Genomic DNA, 23,831 nt, shown 5'->3' with positions numbered 1-23,831 from the left:
ATGACATTTCACTGTGTTGACGTAAAACCCCCAGTATATAATTTAAATGTGACTTAAAATAATGATATTACAAATAATACAACAATAACATAAACAGTTTGAGTTTCTACTTTCAGAAATCTATGAATGTGTAATAATTATTAAAAACGATTTAAGGGTTAAATTGATTATATTCATATTTAAGCACATTTACATACACGTTTGCTCCCTTTAAATAATAATAATAATAATAATACATTAATAATTTTAATAATAATAATAATAATAATAATAATAATAATAATAATTCCCCCTAAAAAAATTTAAACAAAAATACACAAAAACAAAATGTGTAAAAGGGTAATCACTGTTACCAAACATGAATGAAAAAACATTATGAAATTGTAGATATTTCATCATTTAGAAAAGAAAGAAAAAGAAAAACTTTATTTCATAATCTAAACGACTCAGAACAATAACGATAGTAGTAACAGAAAGATAGTAGCCTGCATAAAAACTTACCTCATTCACCACACTACATTTCCCAGAGCTCACCGCGGTTTAAATACCCGCTGAGAGGGGTTTGTGGGATATGAGTGTCTTTAGCCACCATCTGCCGCGGTCCATCTCGATAAAAACTACATTTCCCAGACATATTTAATTACGAAGCGTTGACTGTTTGGCTCATCCTTGACCGGAGCCGAGATTGGCTTTCTGCTGCATATTGCACACAGACACCGGGCTAATAAAATTATCACTGCACCGGCGAATATGAACTTTATGGTGAGTTTCTAACAAATTCAATATTTTCTGTTAAACAATATAGTCTGTTCGCGCTAAACTGACAAGGGCTTAGTATATAGAGCAGTTATATCCAAAAATATGCTGGAATAAAGAGGAGACAGTCTGCATCCTTTAGATAATAAGACAGGTGGCAACTAGCTGCAGTGATGAGAAAATGTGTCCCTCACTGGACACTTTGTGAACCGCCTCCATCTTTTTCTCCATTAACTGTTTCATGTGCTTGGTGAAGATCTGAGGACTCCTTCATGCCATCCTTGGTGGGACTCAGCATGGCGCAGGAGGAGGACAAACACAGCCTGGAGGCGAAATTTGCTGCAGCAGTTAAAGTGATCCGGAGTTTGCCTGAAGATGGTGATTGTACTCCACCCTAATCTATGAATGAAAGTGACTGGACTTAGTGTTCAGTCGTGTGCATTGTAGTATGAAGTCTGAGCTTGCTGGTGTGTAAACAGTCTAGGTGACTGACCTAGATACAGAGCTGCCACTCTATTGATAAAGCTGTTGTAAGGATAAGAGCTGATTAACTGAATCAGTCATTTCCTAAGTCTAATAACAACTCCTGTAGCTCCCATGTATATTTTCAAGTGGTCCCACACATGCATGTTTTCACCTTTTTTATAATTCTTTACTTCTCAGGTCCTTTCCAGCCATCCGATGACATGATGCTGATGTTCTACAGTTACTTCAATCAGGCCACCCTGGGGCCCTGCGACATCCCCAGACCGATGGGCTTCTGGGACAGTCGTGGCAAAGCTAAATGGTAAGGTAGAATATGCCTTTGCATAGTTCACATTAACCTGAAACAATACACTGATCAGACTAAGTGTCCATACAAAGGCACAGTCCCTTCACATGCCCGCTATAGACGACCATTGTTCCAAATCCACGACTTACTTTAAATAATCCAAATATCGGTGCACAGTGCTGCAGGTAAATCCATCTGATAATCCCGCAGTAATACAGAATAGATTAAATTTGGGGATGATTTCTGAAATACCACTGTAGCTGTGCAGTTGCTCAGTGTTCACTTCCCTCTCAGTACTCAAGTGTTGAACTGAGACTTTTTTCCGTTGCCAGGGACGCGTGGAGCTCTTTGGGAAATATGACAAAGGAGGAAGCCATGAAGAATTATATTGAGAACATCCAGCTGGTAAGTCCTTTCAAGGGGAATAAAGCTAAATAGAGGCATGTTGATAGATTTATAGAACTAAATAGAGGCAACACACTGAATAATAAACAGCTGATAGATTTGGAGCAGGCATCTCTCTTCACAATAATGTTTTGACATTGGTGTGCCGACCACATACAGTAAATATATGTTTATTTATAATACAAGGCAGAATTATTTCTAATATAATCTGTTTTATAGCCGAGTGATAATCATGGTCCCCAGAGGATGAAGCAAAAATGCACTTTGTTCAGTCAAAAGTAATCAAGTTTCATGTATTTCTCATTCTACAAAACAGGGTTGTACAACAAAATGCAAGGTGTAATCCCTTTACGCTACACAAGAAAAAATGGTTTATCATGAATAAGTTCTCAGAGCCTGTGGAAAAAAGCTGTTTCGTGGTCTGGTGGTACAGCAGCGGATACTTCTGTATCTTTTGCCAGACGGCAGCAGAGTGGCCAGACTGTGGCTCAACTGCTAATTACAAAATGTTAGCATGCTGACAGGCTGAACTAAGATAGTGAACATGGTAAACATCATACCTGCCAATCATTAGCATGTTTCATCGTTATTGTGAGCATGTTGGCTTACTAATGTTAGCTTGTAGCTGTGTCTAAGTCAAGCCTCACAGAGCTGCTAGCTTAACGCTAGACTCTTGTGCTTTTTAATGAAAAATGACTCTTTTTTGTGTGTGTTTTTTAAGAAACTTGTTGAACAGTGACAGACTCTTTTAACAGCAGAGGCAGCTTTTGCAAACGTTCTTATTCATTTTTCACCTCATGGCACTTCTGTGATAGTCATTGTTTCCAGTTACCAGCTGTATTTAATCAGCTTTAATTAACTGGTCCAACAGATAAATCAGTCAGCCTGTACTTGTATAATTATACCTAATTAACTTGTTTTCTGGTGGCTGTTCTGTTGACAGTCTTACCACACCAATTCTACAAAAACACAACACTGAAGCTTTATTACTTATGTGTGTTGTCAGATTTTGGAGACTATGCCGGTCTCAGATGAGGTGTCTGAGCTGGTATACGAACTCGGCGACTTCTACACGGAGGTAGACAGAGACGGAGAAGAATACGAAGAAAACGAGGTGGACCAGAGACCCTTCACGAGGCCTTTTGCATCACATACAGGTATTGTACGTGATCAGCAGTGCCATAATAACTCCACACTGGAAGGCACATCAGATATACAACCCAGGGAGGGCTTGCAGCTCAAGTGGGATGTAGCACTGCTGTTAATTAATTCTAATAACTAATAATTGTTTTGAATGCTGAGCCTGTCTTACATGTGTTTTCATCACTAGATGAGCGGGTCATACCATTTCAGAAACCAGCGATGCAAGGCAAGTCTTTGGTGTTTGTAGCAGCTGTAGAGTTGATGGGCCGGTCCCACAGTGAAAGCTTATTTTGACCTGATTAAGCTGCTTTTATTGTGACAAAAGACAGATGCGTGTATATTGTCCTTGGCTTAATCTGCAGTAACTGTAAGACATTAGATTGTGTTATGTGTCTTGTGTAATGTGACATGTATGTGCTGTAGTTAGTGTGTTGGTTGTTGGCTTATAGATGTAGTGTGTAGAAGCTGTGAACAGACTGTGTGTACGTCACTACTTTGTGTAGATGTACGCCGTGCAACATGTACTCTGACAGCGACTTAATCAAGCGTGTTTCCCCTCACTGTTCAGGCTATGGGGATCTGTGGGATGATATACAAAACCTCCAGGAGAATGACAAAGACAGCAGTGTTCATGGCCTGAGTGCCAGTAGTGAGGAGGCAGAGGGAAGCAGAGAACATAGTGAAATCGAGAAAAAGGAGGAAAGTAGTGATTGGAAAAGTGAGGAAGAGGAGAATGCGGATGAAGAAGACAATACGGATGATGAAGACGAGGAGAAGGAAGAGGAGTATATGAAAGGTACCATCTGTAGTTGTAGACGTGAGCTGTTTTGTGCTGTGACATTTGCTGTATTGTGGAGTTCACATACTAAGCTGTTATTCACATGATTTAAAGGTAAGAGTGGTGATGTTTTATATTTTTCTTAATGTCAACAGATCTCATGAAAAGACCAAAACAATGGCTGACATATCTGATACTTAACCATCTAAGAACACATCAACATCTCTTCTACAATGAATATGGACACTGTAGTTATTTATAATCGTCCTGCTGCTGTATATACTCCCTATTGTACTAAATGTGTATTAGTCTGCAGCTGAAAATAGTCCCTGAAAGATACATAGTTTACTCCTGTGTGAGTCACATTTGTTAAAAACTACAGTGCCCAGGTGTCTCAGGAAGGTCCTTAGCTTTTTTGGAAAAAAGGATCCATATATCTGTGATTTGTTTGTAACAGAAAACGCACAATGCTTTGTTTCTATTCGGCACAGAGGAGTTATTTACAACATGGGCACTCTCTCATTCTATGCTTTTTTTTGTGCATGCATTACTTACAACAGTATTTCATGGAGATGGAGAGAAAAAGCAATTTGCTCTAAGTACATGCAGGCTGAGATATGGCTCGACAAAGGGCACATTACTTACTACATATTACTTCTCTTTCTCTTTTTGCATTGTCTCAGACTGGAGTCCTGACCCAAGGCTGCTGATGGTGGAGGACAAGAGGTGGAGGTCTGACACCAGGGGGTCCGGCAGCAGCATGGAGCCCAGCATGTCCTCCTTCACCAATGGGACGCACAGCTCCCTCAACAGCGAGATGGAGGAGGAGGAACTGGCCTGTTCTGTAGAGCCAGGCGTGCAGTACAACCCCTATATGCACTTTAATGGACACCTGAATGGTAAGTGTACACATTAATGCAAAAATATCACGTATAACAGTGGTAACAGAAAGCCCAGGAAGTGACGAGGCATATGTCAAAATAATATAGAATAATGATTATGCGTGGTGAAACATAAATGATGCTTCACTCTCCTTTTAGCTCTGTTTTGTTCTCCACCAGCTCTTGGAGGAACTATCTGGCTCATTAGCTGCTAAATGCTTCGATACGTTTTGCAGCTAGTCACTTACTCTGTCTCTTTATTGTTTGGTGCTGGATAAGTGGTGAGCCATTTGTTTTTTAATGAGTATGATGATTAAAATGATGCTTTTAAAGCAGTGAGATCCAACCAAAACAGTAAAATTGCAGGATGGAAAAACCAAAACAATGAGCTAAAATGCTAAAAGGCTCTGTATAGCTGAGGGGAACTGCAGAGTTAAGGGATAATAAAACTCTATGGGATGGTCACTTGGCGCAAACCCTTTTACAAACACAATCATGTGATCCTTTGTTGTTAAAAAAATATATATAAATACATAGATTAGTAAACAATGCAATATCGCAGTGTGAGAATAGAACAAACTAAATATGTAGTATGCAGTTGTCAGTAAATGATATAATTTACCATATAGTCCATGTTTATTGTTGTTGGTGTTCTGTGTTTCTCACCGTCCAGATCGTAGTAACGCTGCTCCTGAGAGGAACCACCGATCCACAGACTCGGATAACGAGGAATTCTGTGACTCAATGGAGCATCTGGCCATGGACGAGGTACGGTCTCATTTCTCACCTCACATTACAATCCACTCACATACAGCCAATAAAATACATCTGAATTGCTTCAAATTGTTACATAGAGCCCTTTTTAAATAAGTTTATTCATATTGTGATTGACCCTTTTTTTTTCCTGACAAGATGTCTACATCAAAACTCCTGTCCCCTGGATCAGGAGCTGCCTCAGTGAGGCAAAAAGATCTCTGGTTTGAGAGCAACACTACTCTGAATGGAGGAGAGGATCAAGTGCTCATGGGAGATTCCTACCTTAAAGAAGGGATTAGTACAAGCCGCCACAACAGCTCCTTGTCAAGAAGAGGGAGAGGTGAGACTACAGTAATCGACTTTTACTTATGCTGACACTTTGTCCCTAATTTAACTTTCTGCTAAGACGTCCACTCACTGCAACATTCCTAAGCATTTAAAGGCATCAGATACCCTCAGATACAGGACAGTTTTCCACATTAACGTGTCACATTCTGCCTCCCGTGTCAGGTTCTCTATCACCAAGGGCAACCTGCAGCTCTCAGCGGTGTGTCACTGTCGATGCTTCCTGCTGTTGTGTGTCACGGAGCATCCGTCCTGTCAGTGCCGCCAGGGGAAACATCAACGAGCAAATAGCTACAGCTCTGCTGAGGCTGCAGCACGACATGGCTGCTGTGTTGGACAGGCTGCACGCTCTGGAGGCACTCACGCTGTCGCAGGTGAAAGAACAGCTACATTATGTAGCCTATGGTTTTCCATAATTTTTGCACTTATTTTCCTTCAGGCATCTTTACTGAAATGCAACAGTGGTCTCCATACAATTGATTTATATATTTATTAATCAATTTCTGTATTTTCTTATTACATTTTTCAGTCGAGATCATCTTCGCCAAGACAGGAGGACTCCCTAGCCCTCACACAAAAGGTCCTCATAAGAACGTGTTCTAAGGTTTGTTCGATTTGTATTTTAAATTAAACTGGTTTTGTTTTTTATTATGTAATTTCATGACCAAGTAGTATCACGTCAGGAAACAAACAGTTCAATGCAAGTTTCTGTTTCCATAGTTCCTGAGACCTTCCTGGTGGCCTTTTGACTTCTGTCCACTAACAGTGGCAATGACTGCACTTTGGCCTCTGATTGCTCATTGGCTCGTCCAGGTTTACTTACAGCGGAAGAGAAGGTGAGCAGAATACTGATTAAAATGGTCTATTGACTCTAATTCCTTACAGACTGTTTAAGCTCTGTTTCACCTTTCTCCTCACAGGAAAATCCCCTGAATTGTCTGACAACCATTGGCATCGATCAAAGAAGGCAAACCTGGGGTGAAATTGTTGCACTTTTGTTGCTTCGTGGCTTTTTCAAGCCCACACCACAGCCTGAGTGTAAAGAGGCAGCAGTAGAAATGGAAAGGCAGTGACTTAGATAAACGAACGGTCAGGAATGTTTTTAAAAGGAGATTCTGCAATATAGTGTAGCATTTTTGACATTATGGATACTTTCTAGGTGTTGAAGAAAGGGAAGATTTATGCATTATAAATGCTGGCACATGTTCTTTGTTACAGTTAGCGTAGCATTAGCCGGTGATCTTATTTATGATATGTCTCGCAGATCACCAGGAAGTCAATATGCACATAACTCACATAGCTGAGGTAACTTTTAGTTGAAATAAATTCACTATCATACAGTAGCTGTGGATCTTAAGCAATGACTTTTACCCATTGTCAGGGATGTTACTGATTGTATGTTGCATTATTTATTTATATTTCTTTTCATGTTTTTGTCAACACCATTGTTCCGATAACTAAGGACATCAGCATTTTATATTTATGATATGAAACATAGAAATATTTTAGAGCCATTTCTTTTTAGACCCAATAGACATGGTGACAAATATGGTTATTTATGTGTAAAAGTGTATATTTATTGTGTGGTTTCAGTGCAATAGTATCAAAGTTTGCACTTTAAAAAAAAGAAAGATGCAAAGTAGGACAATCCATATATTTATTCTCGTGTCTTGTCAGTCGTACAGTGAGAATGAAGAATACTCTGTTTCAGCAAAGGGTACAGTGCTTTCTAATATATACCATTGTAAAACATACATGTAAGTACAGTCATGGTCAGAAGTTTACATACACTTGTAACAAACATGTATATCATGGCAGTTTTCAGTTCCAATGATTTCTACAGCTCTAATTTTTCTGTGATGGAACGAGTGGAACACAAAGTACTTTGTCACAAAAAACATTCATGAAGTTTGCTTCAATAATGAATTTATTATAGGTCTTCAAACATGCATACAAATATACAAAATACAGCAATTCTGATATTTGGTTAAATGTCCCTCTGCCATTTTCACCTCAGTTCGGTGCTTTTGATAGCCATCCACAAGCCTCTGGCTGAATTTTTAACCTCTCCTCTTGACAGAACCAGTGAAGTTCAACTAAATTTGTTGGCCTCATGGCAAGAACTTCAGCACAGTCCACATGTTCTTGATGGGGTTCAAGTCAGGACAAGTCAAAACCTCAACTCTAGCCTGATTTAGCCGTTCATTTACCACTTTTGATGTGTGTTTGGGTTCATTGTCCTGTTGGAACACCCAACTGCACCCACGACCCAATCTTCTGACTGATGATTTTAGGTTTTCCTGAAGAATTTGGAGATAATCCTCCTTCTTCATTATTCCATTTACTGTCTTTAGAGCAGCAGATCCAGATACAGCCCCACAGCAAACACAGGTTTTTTCTTTGTCCATGTGATCAGCAGAAAACTTCAGTCGAGCTTTAAGGTGCTGCGTCTGAAGCGAGGGCTTCTTTCTTCCATGGCAGTCTCTCAGCCCATGTTGATGCAAAACACACTATCGACACAGTGGTTTGTGGTTTGTGGTTTTTGGTCGACTTTTGACCATCCTGACCAATTTTCTCTCAGCAGCAGGTGATAGTTTGCTTTTTCTTCCTGATCGTGGCAGTGACACAACTGTGCCATGAACTTTATACTTACAAACAGTTGTTTTCACAGTCGATCTTGACCTGTAACTGCATAAAAAGGCTCTAAGTGACTTTCCTGACTTGTTCAAATCAATAATCTGTTCTTTCAAATCAATGCTGAGCTCTTTAGACGTTCCCATTGTAGTGTTTGTGGCTAAGTGTATCAAACAAGCCCTATTAAAAGGGGCCAAGAAAAATCACCAGCTATTATCGATCATAATCACTTAGAAGAAGATGAGAGGCCATCACCAGAATTGATTGTTCAAGTCACTGTATGGATATTTTTGAGCCAGCAGATTTGGTCACATTTTCAGAAGACCTATAATAAATTCAGACTTGAACCAAACTTCATGAATGTTTCTTGTGACAAAGTAGTTTGTGCTCTCATTCCATCACAGATAAATGAGAGCTGTAGAAATCTTTAGAACTGAAGACTGCCATGATATACATTTTCTTTGCAAGCGTATGTAAACTTAATACGGCTGTATATGAAGCAGATTTTGAAATGCAATAAACACATTCTTGCGACAAACACAGTTATTGTTGTGAGTCTCTGATTTTGATGCAGGACAAGTTCACTCAGTTGGTAACATAAATAATAATAATACAGCTCTCCCTGCGTAATCCAAGTCTCCAGAAGCCCTGAGATCCCGTGATTTACACCCTCAACGTGTGATCGAGCTTGTGCACCCACTTCAGACGGGGTGCGTGCTAACACTTTCAGCTAAGCCGCTTAAGTGAAGATTTCGGCTTTAAAAAGGTGTAAAAACACTCTTTTTTAATCAGTTTGTGACTTTAGGACTTCTCGAGACTTGAATTAAGCCATGTGAGCTGTAGGGAGCCATTTTATGTTTTGTTTTTTCAGTTGATTTTTTACGTCTTAAAACAAGTCCCCACCTGCTTCAGTTGTTTAGAAGAATGCTGCAACGCTATTTTGCTGTAAGGGTCCAAAAATGTTTTGTGGACCACGAAACTTCACCCGACTTTCCATGAGGGTTCGAATGAGTGTGACTGGATATTGACTGAAATTTTTATTTTTGGTGAATATATCCTTTAATGGGTGAAAAGCTGACTGCTTGTAAAAATGGGATTTCTGGGATTTGTTATTTCTCCTTTTTCAGCATGAGAATCTACAAGCTGTAAAATGTAAGTGATAATTACGATATCGCATATATCATATTTGAGACTACTGTAAATTAGCAGAATAATATTTTAAAATGTCACATTAACTACAGCTGATAAACGGAACTTAAAGCTTAAAAAGAAGATTTCGACGGGGACACAAAAATGTGTCACACCACGGCAGAGGTTACATCCGGTTTATTTTCAGCTGTCTGCCGCTGAAGTTCGCTGTGTGACTCGCTATGCCTGCCACAAAGAGATAAAGTGAAAGAAATACGGAGCAGACAGGAACAGTGGTGTAACTTGCTCATTTTAAACGACCAGTGAGGATTAAAGATGTTTTCCTTGACCATCCAACCGCAGGTAGGAAAGCAAGAAGCGTTAGGCCGAGCTAACATTAGCATTGTTGTTGTTTTGGTTCTAAGGTTCCTGCTAGCATGCAAAGTTAACCTTAGCTTGTGCTCTTACGAGCCAGACGACCTTTCGTTGTGGTTTTGATGATACGAAAGAAACAGTATACTGCAGTCACATCGGTGAACATTTTGTCAGTGTTATTACATTTATGTTCAACCGTAATGAAACTGAAATGAAGACTGTGGGGCCGTTGAGAGAAGTTTGAGCTAGCTGCGGTTGTGTTGATGTCCTTAGCTGCCAGTTGGGAAACTGCGTCAGTGAGTGACATGTTTGACACTGATGATTTGAATATTCTAATAAATCAGCGCTTTGACCAACTTTTCTACAGATTCTAAATGTTTGTCATCCGTATACGGCTTCTTTCTTTTTAAACTTTAGAACAAGCTACTTTGATTGAACTAAGTGTCCATCATGTTGGCTTTGTAAAACAAGCTAGCTGTTGTGCTACCTATGTGAGCAGCATGCCATTCACTCATGTTTGTCTAATCACATGTGGTCACAGGTGACTGTACCTCTGAGCCACCTCATCAATGTCCTCCACTCTATGAAGAGCTCAGTGGGCAGCAGCAGCAGCAGTGTCACCTGCACATCAAGAAAACAGAAGGAGCATGCCTCAGACTCAGATCGACACTGCACAGAGGTACACATCAGTTGGACGTAATCTGTAATTGCTGCATCAAGTCAGAGAGCATGTGATGCTGCACAGTTGTTTCCACTGTGCTCCTTTTGTTTAACAAAAACATATTCCCGGATATTTTAGTGAGTCTAATACACAAAACTGTGTAATTTATGTCTGTGTGTGCAGCCCATGTTGACCCTGCGTGAGCTTGGCTTATCAGACCTGGGAGCGCAGCAGCTGGATGAGCTGGTGAGCCGTGTGTTACCACGCTTGAGTCCAGAGGAGGCCCCTCTTGCATTGGGTGGACAGACAGCCTGGAGGACGTCACATCTTTCTACGCCCTCCTTTTTCAACAATAAGCACGGTGAGGATGTGCATCTTTTTTTTTTTTTATGAATTGGCCTCCCATGCTGTACCTCATCCTACTTAAATAGGTGTGTCTGTGGCTGGTGCTCATAACATGGTTTAAGTTGTGACTTACATCTTTTACATTGCTAGAAGATTATTGGAACGTCAGAACCCCCTTGCCTCGTTATCGTCACTCGTGAATGAATTCAACATGCTAGTGCTACTAATTTACAAGGAATTTTAAACAGTGTTTTTCAATTTACTGCATACAATTTCAGAGTTTCATCATGAAACTTGGATGTATTTCATCTTTTTGATCAGTTTAGCTACTAGGTGGCCGTCTAAACAAGCAATAGCGCCTCTGCTACAACTTTATCCTAAAGGTATCGCAGAGTTATGTCTTGTCCTCTGTTCCCAGGCTTCTCATCTGGTGCAACAGCCCCGGTGTTTTCCAGACAGCACCCTTCACCTCTTCAGGCTGTCGGCATAGAGCTACAACACTGGCCAGGTAACTATGGACTAGAAGCATTTAGAAGTGCTGTCATAGTTTTAGTACTGATCCAAAGGTTTGTATTCAGGTCTTACTAATAAATGACTAGAGTAGGTGTGTATGTTATCTGGAAACAGTTTAGATTAACATTACTGACAAAATATTCCAGTTAATTGTCAAAATGATCTTTGGTTTCCTATTTTTACACATACATTGTTAATTTACCTGTAACAATGTATGTATGTTATTAGGGATGTACAATAATATCTGCTGATGAAGGCTGTAAAACGAAATATCTGCATTGGCCTGAAATGAACATTTCTGCCATTAAGACAACACTGATTATGCAGCAAACTATTGATTAAGTAGTTTTCTTATTGTTGCCAGTAAATGTGTTGATTTGGAAAAGCATGTATGTCTGCATCTGCTAGTGGAAGGACTTGATTTGGAAGAAAATATGTGCCTATACCGGTGTCTGCATCAGCAATCGGCCAAAATGAATCGGAAAATATCAACAGAATGGATATTAGTACAAATCCAATTTTCATATTGGTTAATATATTTATGTTAAATGCTTCGGCAACATGGTTAGCTTATTATCTGATTTAATCATGTGCTTACTGTATATCTCTAGTGTGGGTCCAGAGCAGAGGCTTTAAAACTTTAAGGAAAGCCAGACGAATGCAGTTAGCTGCTGACCGCCCGCTGGAATCTGAAGGGTTCACACCGTCTTTTATGAAGGTTTGTAATTAGAGCTTGTAGTGGCTATGCTAAATGTGCTTATTGCATAAAGCATATCCTTGTTAAAACTATTTACCAGTAAGTGTAGCATTACAGCAACAACATATTGACTAGGGTATTGCATTATTTTTTTGAGGAAAATACAAGGCTTGATGAGATAACAAAATATTCAGCTCTTGAGTAGAAAATGCACCACATTACTGCATTTTTTTTCTCTGCTGTCTGGTCAAATAAAATCCAGACTAGCCTCGCTTTCAGTTGATTCTCTGCACACAAGAAAAAATGGTGTAAAAGTTGGTATTTGTTATTCTGCCTAGTTGGTGTCAGTTCAGGCCTATAATTTCATGACTGAAATAGATGGTAGTTTTTTTCTTATTAAGTAAGCTAATTTTATCAGGTATGCAGCTGCGTTCGCAAAGCAATTGACAACAGCTGCCTTTGCCGTTGCCTGATAGCAAAAAGGGGCCTCCAGCTACTGATAATAATAACGGCAGGGTACCTTAACTTTTCATGCCTACACAGTGTGATCGCCTTAAGCGTAAAGGTGAGATAAAGTACTGGAAGTATTATTCTCCTGCTGATCAGTCTTACCTTGTACTGCAGGGCTTCCTGACACGTGACAGGGGGGTTGAAGTTGAAAGTCTAGACAGCCTTTTGAAGAAAAAGAATGTCCCTGATGGACAGCAGGACGCTTTCAAGAGGGGCTTCGCTGAGGGTTTCCTGAAAGCTCAAGCCTTGACACAACGCACACAAGGCGAGATTTAATACCAACACCATCTTATTGAATCCATGATGAAGCATTAAACAGTACTGACGTCTAGTTTTCCTGCTCCAACTGTTCAGACTCTCTCAGGAGGACTCGTCTCATCCTGCTGGTGCTGCTTCTTGTCGGGCTCTATGGTATCTCCAAGACCCCCTTCATATCGGGTAAAGGCTCCTTTTCTCCTCTAAACCTGCGTTTTGACTTCATGGCATTCATTCACGCTTCCATTTTAATGTATTAAAAATGTTTATGCTAACGATATAGCTCTGCATTTGCCTGTTAAACTAATCAATTCATATTGAACGTGTGTTGACCCTTCAAAGAAAAAGACTAAGCCTGATATAACTGAACCACTTCCTGACAACTCATTCTAACCTGCTGTGTTGAAGCACTGATATGCATCAGATGTGGCCGTTCAATAATCCTCAGTAACAGACAGTGTATTTGTGTGTGTGTGGGGGTTCATTAACCGTGCCATGCAGTGTGATTTCGAACTTTAATCTAACCATTTTTGATAGTGCGGTTCCGAACCACATCAGGCCTGGACTCTGGAGTTGATCCCGTCCAGATGAAAAACGTGACGTTTGAGCACGTCAAAGGGGTTGAGGAAGCTAAGAACGAGCTGCAGGAAGTGGTGGAGTTCCTGAAAAACCCACAGAAGTTCACAGTGTTGGGAGGAAAGCTGCCAAAAGGTAGGGCTGTCCTTCACAGGGCATTCTGAGCTGCATGAAAAGCTTCTCGATTTTCACAAGTTAGGATAGGATGTGATGATTTCAGGGTTCTGTTTTTTATGACACTCTCAATTCCTCAACTCTCTTTACTGTAGGTGTGCTGCTGGTCGGTCCTCCAGGTACTGGAAAGACTCTACTGGCCCGAGCAGTGGCAGGAGAGGCAGATGTTCCGTTCTACTACGCCTCGGGATCTGAGTTCGATGAGATGTTTGTTGGAGTGGGAGCCAGCCGCATCAGGAACCTTTTCAGTGGGACTTTTTTCAATATTATTACTAAAACATAAACAATATTAAAAGTGACCTTTCTGTTAGCCTTTTCTTTCCTTGGGTCCATCTACGCTTGTAACGTTTCTCTCCTAAATGTTGTGTCTTTTTTCTAGGGGAGGCTAAAGCCAACGCTCCCTGTGTGATCTTCATTGACGAACTGGACAGTGTGGGTGGCAAAAGGATTGAGTCTCCCATGCACCCATACTCCAGACAGACTATCAACCAACTACTTGCTGAGATGGACGGGTAATCTCTCAAACGATCTGTTGTGTTTTTACATTTTTAGTAAACTGATGAGTGAGGAGTTGATTCAATTCAGATTAAAGCAAATCTGGCAAATCCTTCTGGTATTATGGTGGGTTCGCACTGCATGTGTGTGCAGTAGGGGTCGGTGATAGGCACGTTTCTCACGGGACTTTGAAAGTTTTTAAAAATAGACATGAGTCATTGAAACTGCTTGAATTAATATATTTTGTGGAATAATTGAAATTTAAGTTCTTTTAATATTTTCTTTTTTTTAACATTAGTAAATATTCTCCACAGTTTAATGTCATCACTGCAACACAACACAAGTTCAAGCCTTATAGTATATTAATATATAGATTTTTTTTAATGGTTGTCTGTGAGATTTTGTAACGTCTGCTAGTTCTCATTATGATAAATCCTTAGTGTTGTAACAGTAATTCGCCTTGATCCATGTGTCAAGCTATGCAGCATTGGGTCCTTTTTTATTAAAGGGAATTAGACCTGGAAAGACCTTGAAAAGTCCTTGAATTTAATGTTCAAGATTGGTGGGAACCCTTGATATAATAAAAAGAATGAAATCTTCAGTCATGATATGTATACTTCTGTACTGCAACTACACTATATATAGTGATATAGTAGATTTAAAGAAATTGAATTAACAAGATATCCATAGATATAAATACGCAGAACTCCTAAATTTAGTTTGCAACTTGGCCTGCATTTGAGTTCTACAACTACAGAGAATAAAGAACGGCCTTTAATAACAAGCACTTACAGTACAGTACAGTGTCGTTCAGAATAAACAGAAGAATAAATGAATATCTGCTGTGGTGAGAAAACTTGGCAGAAAATAAGAGTCACTGCATTGCATACACTGACTTTTACTCTGTAATATTAATTGTAGGTTCAAACCAAATGAAGGCGTGATCATCATCGGAGCAACCAACTTCCCGGAGGCTCTGGATAAGTATGTTTACCTCTGTGTCTCGTGCCTGTGCAAATGTCAGCGCTTACAATACACATTCACAAATGTCAAAGTCAACAAGCCTCTGAGTCTCTGCTTTCCCTCTCAATAACAAAGACCAAACTAAGTGGGTTTAAACTGCAGTGACACACTTTCAGTATTTTACTGATCTTCTGTTTCAGCGCCCTGATCCGCCCGGGACGTTTTGACATGCAGGTGACCGTCCCCAAACCAGACGTGAAAGGACGCACAGAGATCCTTAACTGGTATCTGAAGAAGATTAAAGTGGATCCAGGTCTGAGAATTGATTCTCAAACACATTAATGTGGTATATGTTATTCTAACCACTGTAGGACACAACCCAAAGTTTTTTTTGTATGCGTTGTCTTTTTAAGCTGCTTTAACTGTAGTCCAGTCTGAGGCCCAGACTGACTGTTAATGTTGCGTGTTGTCTCTGCAGCTATCGAGGCCAAGATTATTGCCCGGGGCACGGTTGGCTTCTCTGGCGCTGACCTGGAAAATCTGGTGAACCAGGCGGCCCTGAAGGCAGCAGTGGATGGCAAAGACATGGTCACACTGAAGGAGCTGGAGTTTGCTAAAGACAAAATCCTCATGGGTGAGTGATGAGGAAGTTTTGCTTGATGGCAAAGAAAGACCACTCCATTACTTCCCTGCAATGTTTATGGTATACTTTATCTTTCTAAGAATCCTTCTTATGGTCTTATTATAGGTCTTATGTTTTAATCTAGCATATTTTTACGACTAAAATCCCATCCATCTTCATGTTTCTTATTTTAATTTAATTTGTTTCATTCCTTTTTCTGAATGAAATCATTTAATTCATCCACCCTCTCTCTGTTCCTCAAGGCCCTGAGAGAAGGAGTGCGGAAATAGACAAAAAGAACAAGCAGATCACGGCGTACCATGAATCAGGCCACGCCATTGTGGCTTACTACACCAAAGATGCCATGCCGATCAACAAGGCCACCATCATGCCCAGAGGCCCCAGTCTGGGACATGTAAGGAAACCTAGAGATTGTAAACTAAGCTGTCTTTATTTAAACTCTGTACTCCTTATCATTTCTCCTTCCTCCTCTTAATCCTCTTCGCTGTCTTCTCTCAGGTGTCCATGCTCCCAGAGAACGATCGCTGGAGTGAGACTCGCTCTCAGCTGCTCGCCCAGATGGACGTCAGTATGGGCGGCCGGGTGGCAGAGGAGATCATATTCGGTTATGAGGACATCACAACCGGTGAGAAAGGGCTCCTTAAAACAAACAACAAGGTCAAAAATGGTTTCAACATGAATGAGGGGCAGAATGTAGAAAAATCTTGATTGTCTTACACAAGGGAAGGTGGTTGGCAGGCTGGAATTTTTACAAAGGCCACGTTTCTTCTTCTCCAGGTGCATCAAGTGACTTTGATAGTGCCACAAAGATCGCTAAGATGATGGTGACCAGATTTGGAATGTGTGAAAAGGTAAAGTAACTTCTTTTTATGCCAAAACAAATAAACAAACTGTCTTTGTTTTCACGACTGAATAAGCTAAATAAACGAACTGAACCTTAAAGAAGAACACAATTTCATAGTGTTTTACTTTGGACCCTGAACAGCTTGTTTATTCAGTCATGGAAAAAAATATTTCTGAGTTTGTATTATTACCTCATTGATAAATATTTTTGCCTATGAATTCCTTCTCCAGAACTGCATAGTGCCCCTTCAAAAGGAAGGCTTTTCATAGTGTTTGTCCACAGTTTTGCTATAATTTTATACATGTATTTGTTTCCTCCTCTTATCTCCCAGCTGGGTGTGATGACCTATACTGACATGACAGCCCAGAGCCCAGAGACACAAGCAGCCGTGGAGCATGAAATCAGGGTGTTACTGAAGGTCTGTATCAGCTTCTTTAGGACAGCTGAACAAAAACAAACCTGTATAAAACCCTCCTTCTTACCACTTTCCTCTTGCTGTCTCCAGGATTCTTACGAGCGAGCCAAAGCCCTGCTGAAGTCACACGCCAAAGAGCACAAAAACCTGGCAGACGCTCTGCTCATGTATGAGACGTTGGACGCCAAAGAGATCCAGCTGGTGCTGGAGGGCAAGAACCTGGAAACCAGATGAAACCAGCGAGGACGGCAACAGTCGGGGTTGCGGCTTGGGGGAGGGGTCAGATTTTAAGAGCTCAGGGTGGACTCAATTCACGAGCAGCGAATCAGAGGAGGATGAATTCACGGCCTGCACTGACAAATTCTCATGTGGGACTGTGTCGTATCTTCATGCTGTCACCTTTGTGTAATCTCATCAGTGTTCCCAGATAAGTAGTTCTGTTATATGAAACATAAACACGGCGCTCCAGAGTTCTGAGGATGAGGATGTTGGTGAGGTCACGTTACCGGCTGGTAGGAGGAAATAATACAGATGTACAAAAAAAATGTTAAATTTGGTCTCATTCTGCTCAGCCAGGTGTTCATGGATTCCAATTCTGTCAACGGAAAACACTAGTATCCTTATCCTACTGTGTCATGACAAGTAGATTTTAATCCTCAACTCCTGTTTGTCACTCGTCTTCCAGTGTTTGTGGTCATATACTCCACTTTAGCTTGTTGCTTCTCAATCCAGCTCCTAGAACTGTGATGATGGGGTGCTGATTCTTTGACGATCATGCTATGACTCTCTCCTGTCCTGCTCTACCCCTCTGCAAACGTCCCTGTTGCTTATTTTTAAAGGTGGCCTTTTGGGGAATGTACTGCGAGTGTGAACCTTTTCTTTTCGAAGTACAGTAGGACGTTGTATAGCGTCTCAGCACTTTGGGTAAGTGTACAAAAAAAAAGCACTTATGCACTCTTCATGTAATTTATTTCATGTATGCTGCGTGTACAGATGGATCAAAAACCGCTGCTCAGCCTCACAAAGCATGCGGCAAACACAAGCTGTGCTTATGTAGTGATAGAGCGTTGGGATCTATAGGATTTTAACATTGCGATGTTGGCCTGTTTTGTTTAAATGGTCTGAAAAAAACCTTTCAGCAAAATATCAGTTTGTGATGATTGCAAACGAGTGGATTAAAGACTCTTAATCTTCAGATTATTCAAACAACGAGGCCGTTTCTGTTAGCTATTGTCCATTGCTGTCTCCTTCATCGCTTTAAGGCAGAGGGATGTCTCACATTTAGTGCTCTTTACCTTTCTGTCTCAACACATTTTGCACAGTACAGAGGAAGAAAGATGCCAGTGTTCAGTGCTCACAGGCGCTGCTCTGTGTATAAAGGAGGTTAAGCTGTAGCAAGTCGAATCGTAAATTGACATCCTTGATTCTGACAGTTGTGGGTAGACTTGCAGTTATGCCTCTGTTCAAATGTTGAATGTCTCAGTATTACAGTGCAGCAGCAACAGTGTATGTAATCCATATTTTAGCATTTTGGAACAAGGTGTAGCTCTTGTCGAGATTACCACCAGCATATGTTCAACTTTATAGTGTAAACTTTTGCTTCAATTCAACACTATCTCTTCTGTTTATTAGCCTTTTAGCCGTGTTTAGCTGTATATATGACTGGGAGTGGGAACATTGTACATAGATGTATAGGAATGCTTTTATGCTCTAAACACATTGAATGGTTCTCTGCTGTTGATTGACTAAATCTCTCGACAATGTGACGGCAATAGTTGATGAATGTTTGTGCAGCTGAAATAAATAAAAAGCCTACATTAAAAACAACAACTGATTTTTGGGTTGTGGGGGGAGGAGAAGATTTATTTTTCTTTTTTCAATTAAAAGGTTCAGGGTTAGTGTTGGTTCATTGTCAGGGTTAGGGTCCACAAACATGTCCAAAAACATTTGAAAATTGTAAATTATGCACAATAGCTTATATTTCTGTACAGAAAGAGTAAAGAATTTAAATTTTAGTTTAAATCCCTAAATTGGTCCTTTACACAACTTCCCACAGGCCCCAAACAGTGTCAGAAACACTGGAATAAACATTAAACCATGGAGCAGCCCAAACGCGATCACAAGAAACACAATCTTAAAGAACGTCCTGAAGATGTAACTCCCAGAGATGGACAGCACCACCACTCCTAAAATAGTGGACAGTGCTCCTTGCAGAATGGGATAGCCTAAACGGGCCAAGGCATCCGTGGCCTTCTCGCTGACATCACTCTTGGGGCTGGAGACAAAAGAGTAAGAAATATGAGCTGAGAAGTCGACAGAAAAACCGATGCACATGACCAGGTTGATCATGGAAATGGAGTCCAGGTTTACACCCCACAGCGACATGAAGCCCGCCACGCCAACAATGACTGAACAAATTGCAAAAGCCACCCATAGGGAACAAAGAGGACTGGGTATCAGGACGAGTGAGACGACTAACATCACAACAACAGCCACCAGGATGGTTTGAACCGTGTTGTCCATGATGACGGTGTACTGGTCGAAGTAGATGAAAGCAGGGTGGAACACCAGGAGCACTACTGGACAATCCTCCGCTGTTCTCCTGAGTCTGGTCATCATGTTCTCCACTGCGGTTTTATTGAGCGTCTGAAGGAAAAAGCGAGAGGCTTGAATCTCACCATCTGTGGTCATGTTTATGTCTTGTTTGAACATCGGGTTGAGCTCTAAGAAACGGCGCAGATGCGCTTGGAAAGCCTCTCGAGAACTTATGTTTAGATTGGTCGCATTAGCGTACTGTTGAAAGGAGAGAAACCAAGCAAAGGTGCTGTTGACAAAGTTCAAACTTTCAAACTTTGAAATGCATGAACGCAGATTCTTCTGTTCGACCTCATCCCAGTAAAGCAAGGGCTGCTTCACCGCAACCATCACGTTACAGCTGTAATCTGGGAAGTGCTGTCTTTGATCGTTGTAGTAACTGATGATGTAGGAATCATCCAAAGCCAGATTCTTGATATCGAGTCCTTCTTTTAAGATAAAGCAGCCGTAGATGCTAACAGCCAGATAGCCTGCGTAAATGACAAACACACATGCTTTGACCAGTTTGTGGGTCAGAAATGGTCCGTAGAACCGCTCAAAAACGTGACTCATGAGCTCAGTTTCCTCCTTTTCAGTCATTCGATCGTAACTCCCTCCAACGCAGCAGATGCTGAAAGCTCTAGAGTTACTGGACGGTAAGTCCTCTGGGATTTTGGCCCAGCTGAACCAGTGCTTGTTCTCTACTTCCCTCTGTCCGTTCAAAGCCATGCACGCCCCCAGGAAAGTGATGCTGTACAGATAGCTGAAGCAAATAGAAATCCCAGCATACAGGCAGAAGGACTGGACCGAACCAAAGGGCGAGTTGTAGCCCAGGAAGAGAGCCAGGGCATCGGTTAGGGTGGTGATGGTGATGGAGACGGCAGCGTCCCTGTAGGTGTCAGCCAGCCGTTCGGGGACGCTGTCCAGAACACGGGTCCTCTGCCAGCAAGAGATCATGATGAACATGTCATCCAGTCCAATACCTTTGAATTCATTCAGAGTCACAGGAGAGAGAGAGATTTTAAAGGTCCCATATTATGTTCAACTTTATGTTCATACTTTTATTTTGCGTGTCTATTAAAAAATGTTTACATGCCTTGATGTTAAAAAAAAAAAAAAATTCTCATACTTTCCATTGCTGCAGCACCTCTATTCACTCTCTGTCTGAACGCTCTGTTATTTTTTGGTATGGCTGCCCACTTTATCCAATCAGGGCACTACATTTGTCTGACAGTGTTAATTAATTAAAAAAAACATTAACTTTTAATACAGATTTGAGCATCAGAAATGTGTTGTTTCTTGCTTTTCTCCCATTAATCATCCACGACCCCTCAAAGTTATCTGGTGACCCATCGGAGGGGCCTGATCCTCAGGCTGGGAACCAAAACTGTATACAGACTAGTGCCAACTAGCTCCTCCACAAACAGCTACAACAGTAAAATGCTACACATTGATGCATCATCAGCCATCTGATAATGTCACATAAACCTGTATATCTCTGATATCTCTGCAACATAATACATAAACATCATTATGTCAAAACTGTTATTTAATCGCTTTCCGATTTATAACGTCTCACTATGGGACCAAACAGCAAATGTTTGTCCATAGGTCCTCTGGTTGTTTAATCCATCAACAGGTGCAGTATGTGACATGAAAAGAAATGTATCGTATTCATCAACATTGTGTTTCATACAGTGGAATCTCATGGGTCTGGATGTTAGACAGGACTTACCTAAGATCATGAAAGGACAGGAGGCAACCGTCATAACAAAAGGTTGATCCAGCAACAACAGCACACCGAAACCGCTCAGGACTGCTAGACCTGTGGACAGAACTCCACAGGCTGCCACCCACACCTTCGTCCTCACATTATCCAACCTGAAAGAACATCAGGGATCAAACAGAGCCGAGCATCCAAAATCCATTGCATAACATTTTTTGGATTTGCGGATGTTTTACAAACCTCCAACATGATATGATGGAAAATGTGATGGCGATGGCATAAGTGATGGAGAACAAATAGACGACCGAAGCTGGAGATTTTTCAAATTCCCACTGCATTGACGTGGAGGTGGAGTACGACACCTGGAAAGATTATCAGAAGCTACTTAATGAATGAAAAGCTAAAATTCATGCTTAAAACAAACGGGTGGTAGCACATCACCAGAGTAACGGCGAACTGCTGCTAACTGTAGCTGCCTTAGCTCAATTAGCCATGCAGCTAGTGGTTTAGACTGGGAGCTTGGGGACCAAGAGAGTGTCTGTGTTTACACTGCTAACACGGGAACTTTGGACCAGCAAGGGCCGGGGCTAGTTGGTTAGCATGCTAACTTAAGCTATCACAGCGAACACAATACATAGATATCATAATGACAAAACTGCTATTTTACACATTCTGTTGATAATTGTAGTTTTTTTTTATGTTTTCAACTGAACTTCTGACATATCACCCATTTAAAACAGTATAATGTGATTCTGCTTACCTGAATGGAAGCTGATGATGCATTTGAGACCAAATGAATGAAGCTTTCCAACCAAAGGTCAGTTTTTGTTTTATTGTCTTCATGTAAATAGTAATGGAGCTGTATGGCTTTCGCACTTTCAACAACTGAGCTCTCGTTGCACAACTTCACGCTCCCCAGACTTAAATATAAAGCAAAGCTCCTGAACTGAGAGTAATACCACGGAAATGTCAAATTGACTGCGTCGATATTGTTGGCATTGTATTGAATGACATCTAAAATGTCATTAGAGGTGCAGGATCCCATCACCTCAGCACAAACATCCACATATTCAAATTCCTGGTTGTCAAACTGCACGACCATACTCTTAACTCTAAAGTCCAAGTGGAGGATGTCCTGAAGTGCCTCCACAGTCAGAACATTCCTGTCACTTGTGGCTATGAGAGTCGCATAGTTTCCATCCGTGCTCAGTCTTAAAGGTGAAAACATGGAACAATTTCCTGGAAAAGTTTCCTGGATGTATTTCCTCTCCATCTTGGCTCGTCCGTCGACAGGTGTGAACTGCTCTTCGATGTTGTTTGACATCCTGTCCTTTAGGAGATAAAATCCGCTCCCCAGACACGTTGAGAGAATAAGGGGGGTGATGCAGAACAACCAGGGATGAGATCCAATAAAATGACCCATCATCTGAAAACAGATGCGTAGGGGCCTCTCTATGCAGTCTGTGCGGAATCTGGCCATCATGGTCGGCATTTAGAATAAAAAACTAATTCAGGGAGGTAAGAAAGAGCTGCACCTCTTCTCACAAACTGCAGACTAACTAAGAGAGAGCTGTGAGTTTTCCATACCAGCTGTATTTATTGTGTTGCAGACTCTTTTCAGCTACTTCATGAGATGAGATTTGCATAATAACAGGGTGGCCCTCTCTCTAATGAACAGAGCAGATGAGGTTTGAGGAAAGACTCAGTCAAAGAGCCTATTGAAGAACAGGAGGTGTAATATGGCTCACTGGTTCTGTTTCAATACTTACTGTCACTGGTTAAAAGCTGCTTCACCCCCAGGTGATTCCTTCTCATGGTTGAGGTGACATTAAAATTTGGGGCAGTTGAGGACTGATGACATGTAGCTAAGACTCAGAACAAAGAGGCATTATAATGTGGATCTTAAGACTATTCAGAGGTCTTACCTGTCAATTGACAGTAATTCTCTATAGTAGACTCCCCCTCCCTCCACCTCTGCTCCAGGGTAAACTGGCCAACATGAGCAAAAGGACTTATTTTATTGCCAAGTTGGTTTCACAAGAAACTTGCGTTGGTAGTTTGGTGTAATACACATAGGGAAAGAGAAAAGAAAAAAAATACTTTAATAATAAAAAAACTGTTTTAAAATGCAAGAGGTGTTCAGTGTCTTAAACAAAGAAGTAGAATGTGAAAATGATTGACTAAAGACATTCAAAGAAGCAAGTTTTTGTTATTTTCTATCTTATTTTTCAATATTTTCAATTTGATGTTAAAAAAAATAAGTTAAAAAAATAGATACAGAACAATGACAGATACCAAACCGAGTCTATACGAATACAGTAATAACATAGACTACTGGTAACGTACTGATGTTATCTTATTCAATTTTATTTCATGTAATTTTATTTTTATTATTTTTATTTCACTTTATGGTATTTAAATTGATTTCACTTAATTTAATTTAATTTAATTAGAATTTATTTTATTT

The 23,831-nt window shown here is 40.7% G+C and overlaps 3 protein-coding genes across 3 annotated transcripts; 2 read left to right on the top strand and 1 right to left on the bottom strand.

Moving 5' to 3' along the window:
- Nucleotides 1–679: 679 nt before the first annotated feature.
- LOC141017393 (acyl-CoA-binding domain-containing protein 5A-like) lies at nucleotides 680–7,308 on the top strand. Its single transcript, XM_073492094.1, has 14 exons — nucleotides 680–762; nucleotides 1,013–1,134; nucleotides 1,420–1,543; nucleotides 1,861–1,933; nucleotides 2,940–3,090; nucleotides 3,264–3,302; nucleotides 3,645–3,872; nucleotides 4,538–4,757; nucleotides 5,416–5,503; nucleotides 5,648–5,831; nucleotides 6,002–6,210; nucleotides 6,366–6,416; nucleotides 6,557–6,672; nucleotides 6,757–7,308. Exons 2-14 carry the CDS (start codon nucleotides 1,029–1,031, stop codon nucleotides 6,767–6,769), a joined length of 1,602 nt encoding a protein of 533 aa, XP_073348195.1. The 5' UTR covers nucleotides 680–762; nucleotides 1,013–1,028; the 3' UTR covers nucleotides 6,770–7,308.
- A 2,485-nt stretch (nucleotides 7,309–9,793) lies between these two features.
- On the top strand, nucleotides 9,794–18,894 carry yme1l1b (YME1-like 1b). The gene is made up of 18 exons (XM_073491065.1): nucleotides 9,794–9,961; nucleotides 10,515–10,652; nucleotides 10,818–10,995; nucleotides 11,398–11,487; nucleotides 12,104–12,210; nucleotides 12,814–12,964; nucleotides 13,054–13,137; nucleotides 13,492–13,665; nucleotides 13,800–13,952; nucleotides 14,084–14,216; nucleotides 15,121–15,183; nucleotides 15,363–15,475; nucleotides 15,641–15,796; nucleotides 16,048–16,199; nucleotides 16,304–16,430; nucleotides 16,583–16,656; nucleotides 16,981–17,067; nucleotides 17,155–18,894. Exons 1-18 carry the CDS (start codon nucleotides 9,935–9,937, stop codon nucleotides 17,296–17,298), a joined length of 2,151 nt encoding a protein of 716 aa, XP_073347166.1. The 5' UTR covers nucleotides 9,794–9,934; the 3' UTR covers nucleotides 17,299–18,894.
- Nucleotides 18,895–19,000: 106 nt separating this feature from the next.
- Nucleotides 19,001–22,856, bottom strand: LOC141016598 (patched domain-containing protein 3-like). The gene is made up of 4 exons (XM_073491064.1): nucleotides 22,125–22,856; nucleotides 21,605–21,726; nucleotides 21,374–21,519; nucleotides 19,001–20,621 (listed from the first exon to the last, which is right to left on the bottom strand). The coding sequence occupies exons 1-4, from the start codon at nucleotides 22,854–22,856 to the stop codon at nucleotides 19,090–19,092; spliced, it is 2,532 nt and encodes an 843-aa protein (XP_073347165.1). The 3' UTR covers nucleotides 19,001–19,089.
- Between the last annotated feature and the right edge of the window lie 975 nt (nucleotides 22,857–23,831).

This window comes from Pagrus major, chromosome 21 (assembly GCF_040436345.1).
Source record: "Pagrus major chromosome 21, Pma_NU_1.0".
Classification (NCBI taxonomy): domain Eukaryota; kingdom Metazoa; phylum Chordata; class Actinopteri; order Spariformes; family Sparidae; genus Pagrus; species Pagrus major.
This window is presented reverse-complemented; position numbering and strand designations above follow the sequence as displayed.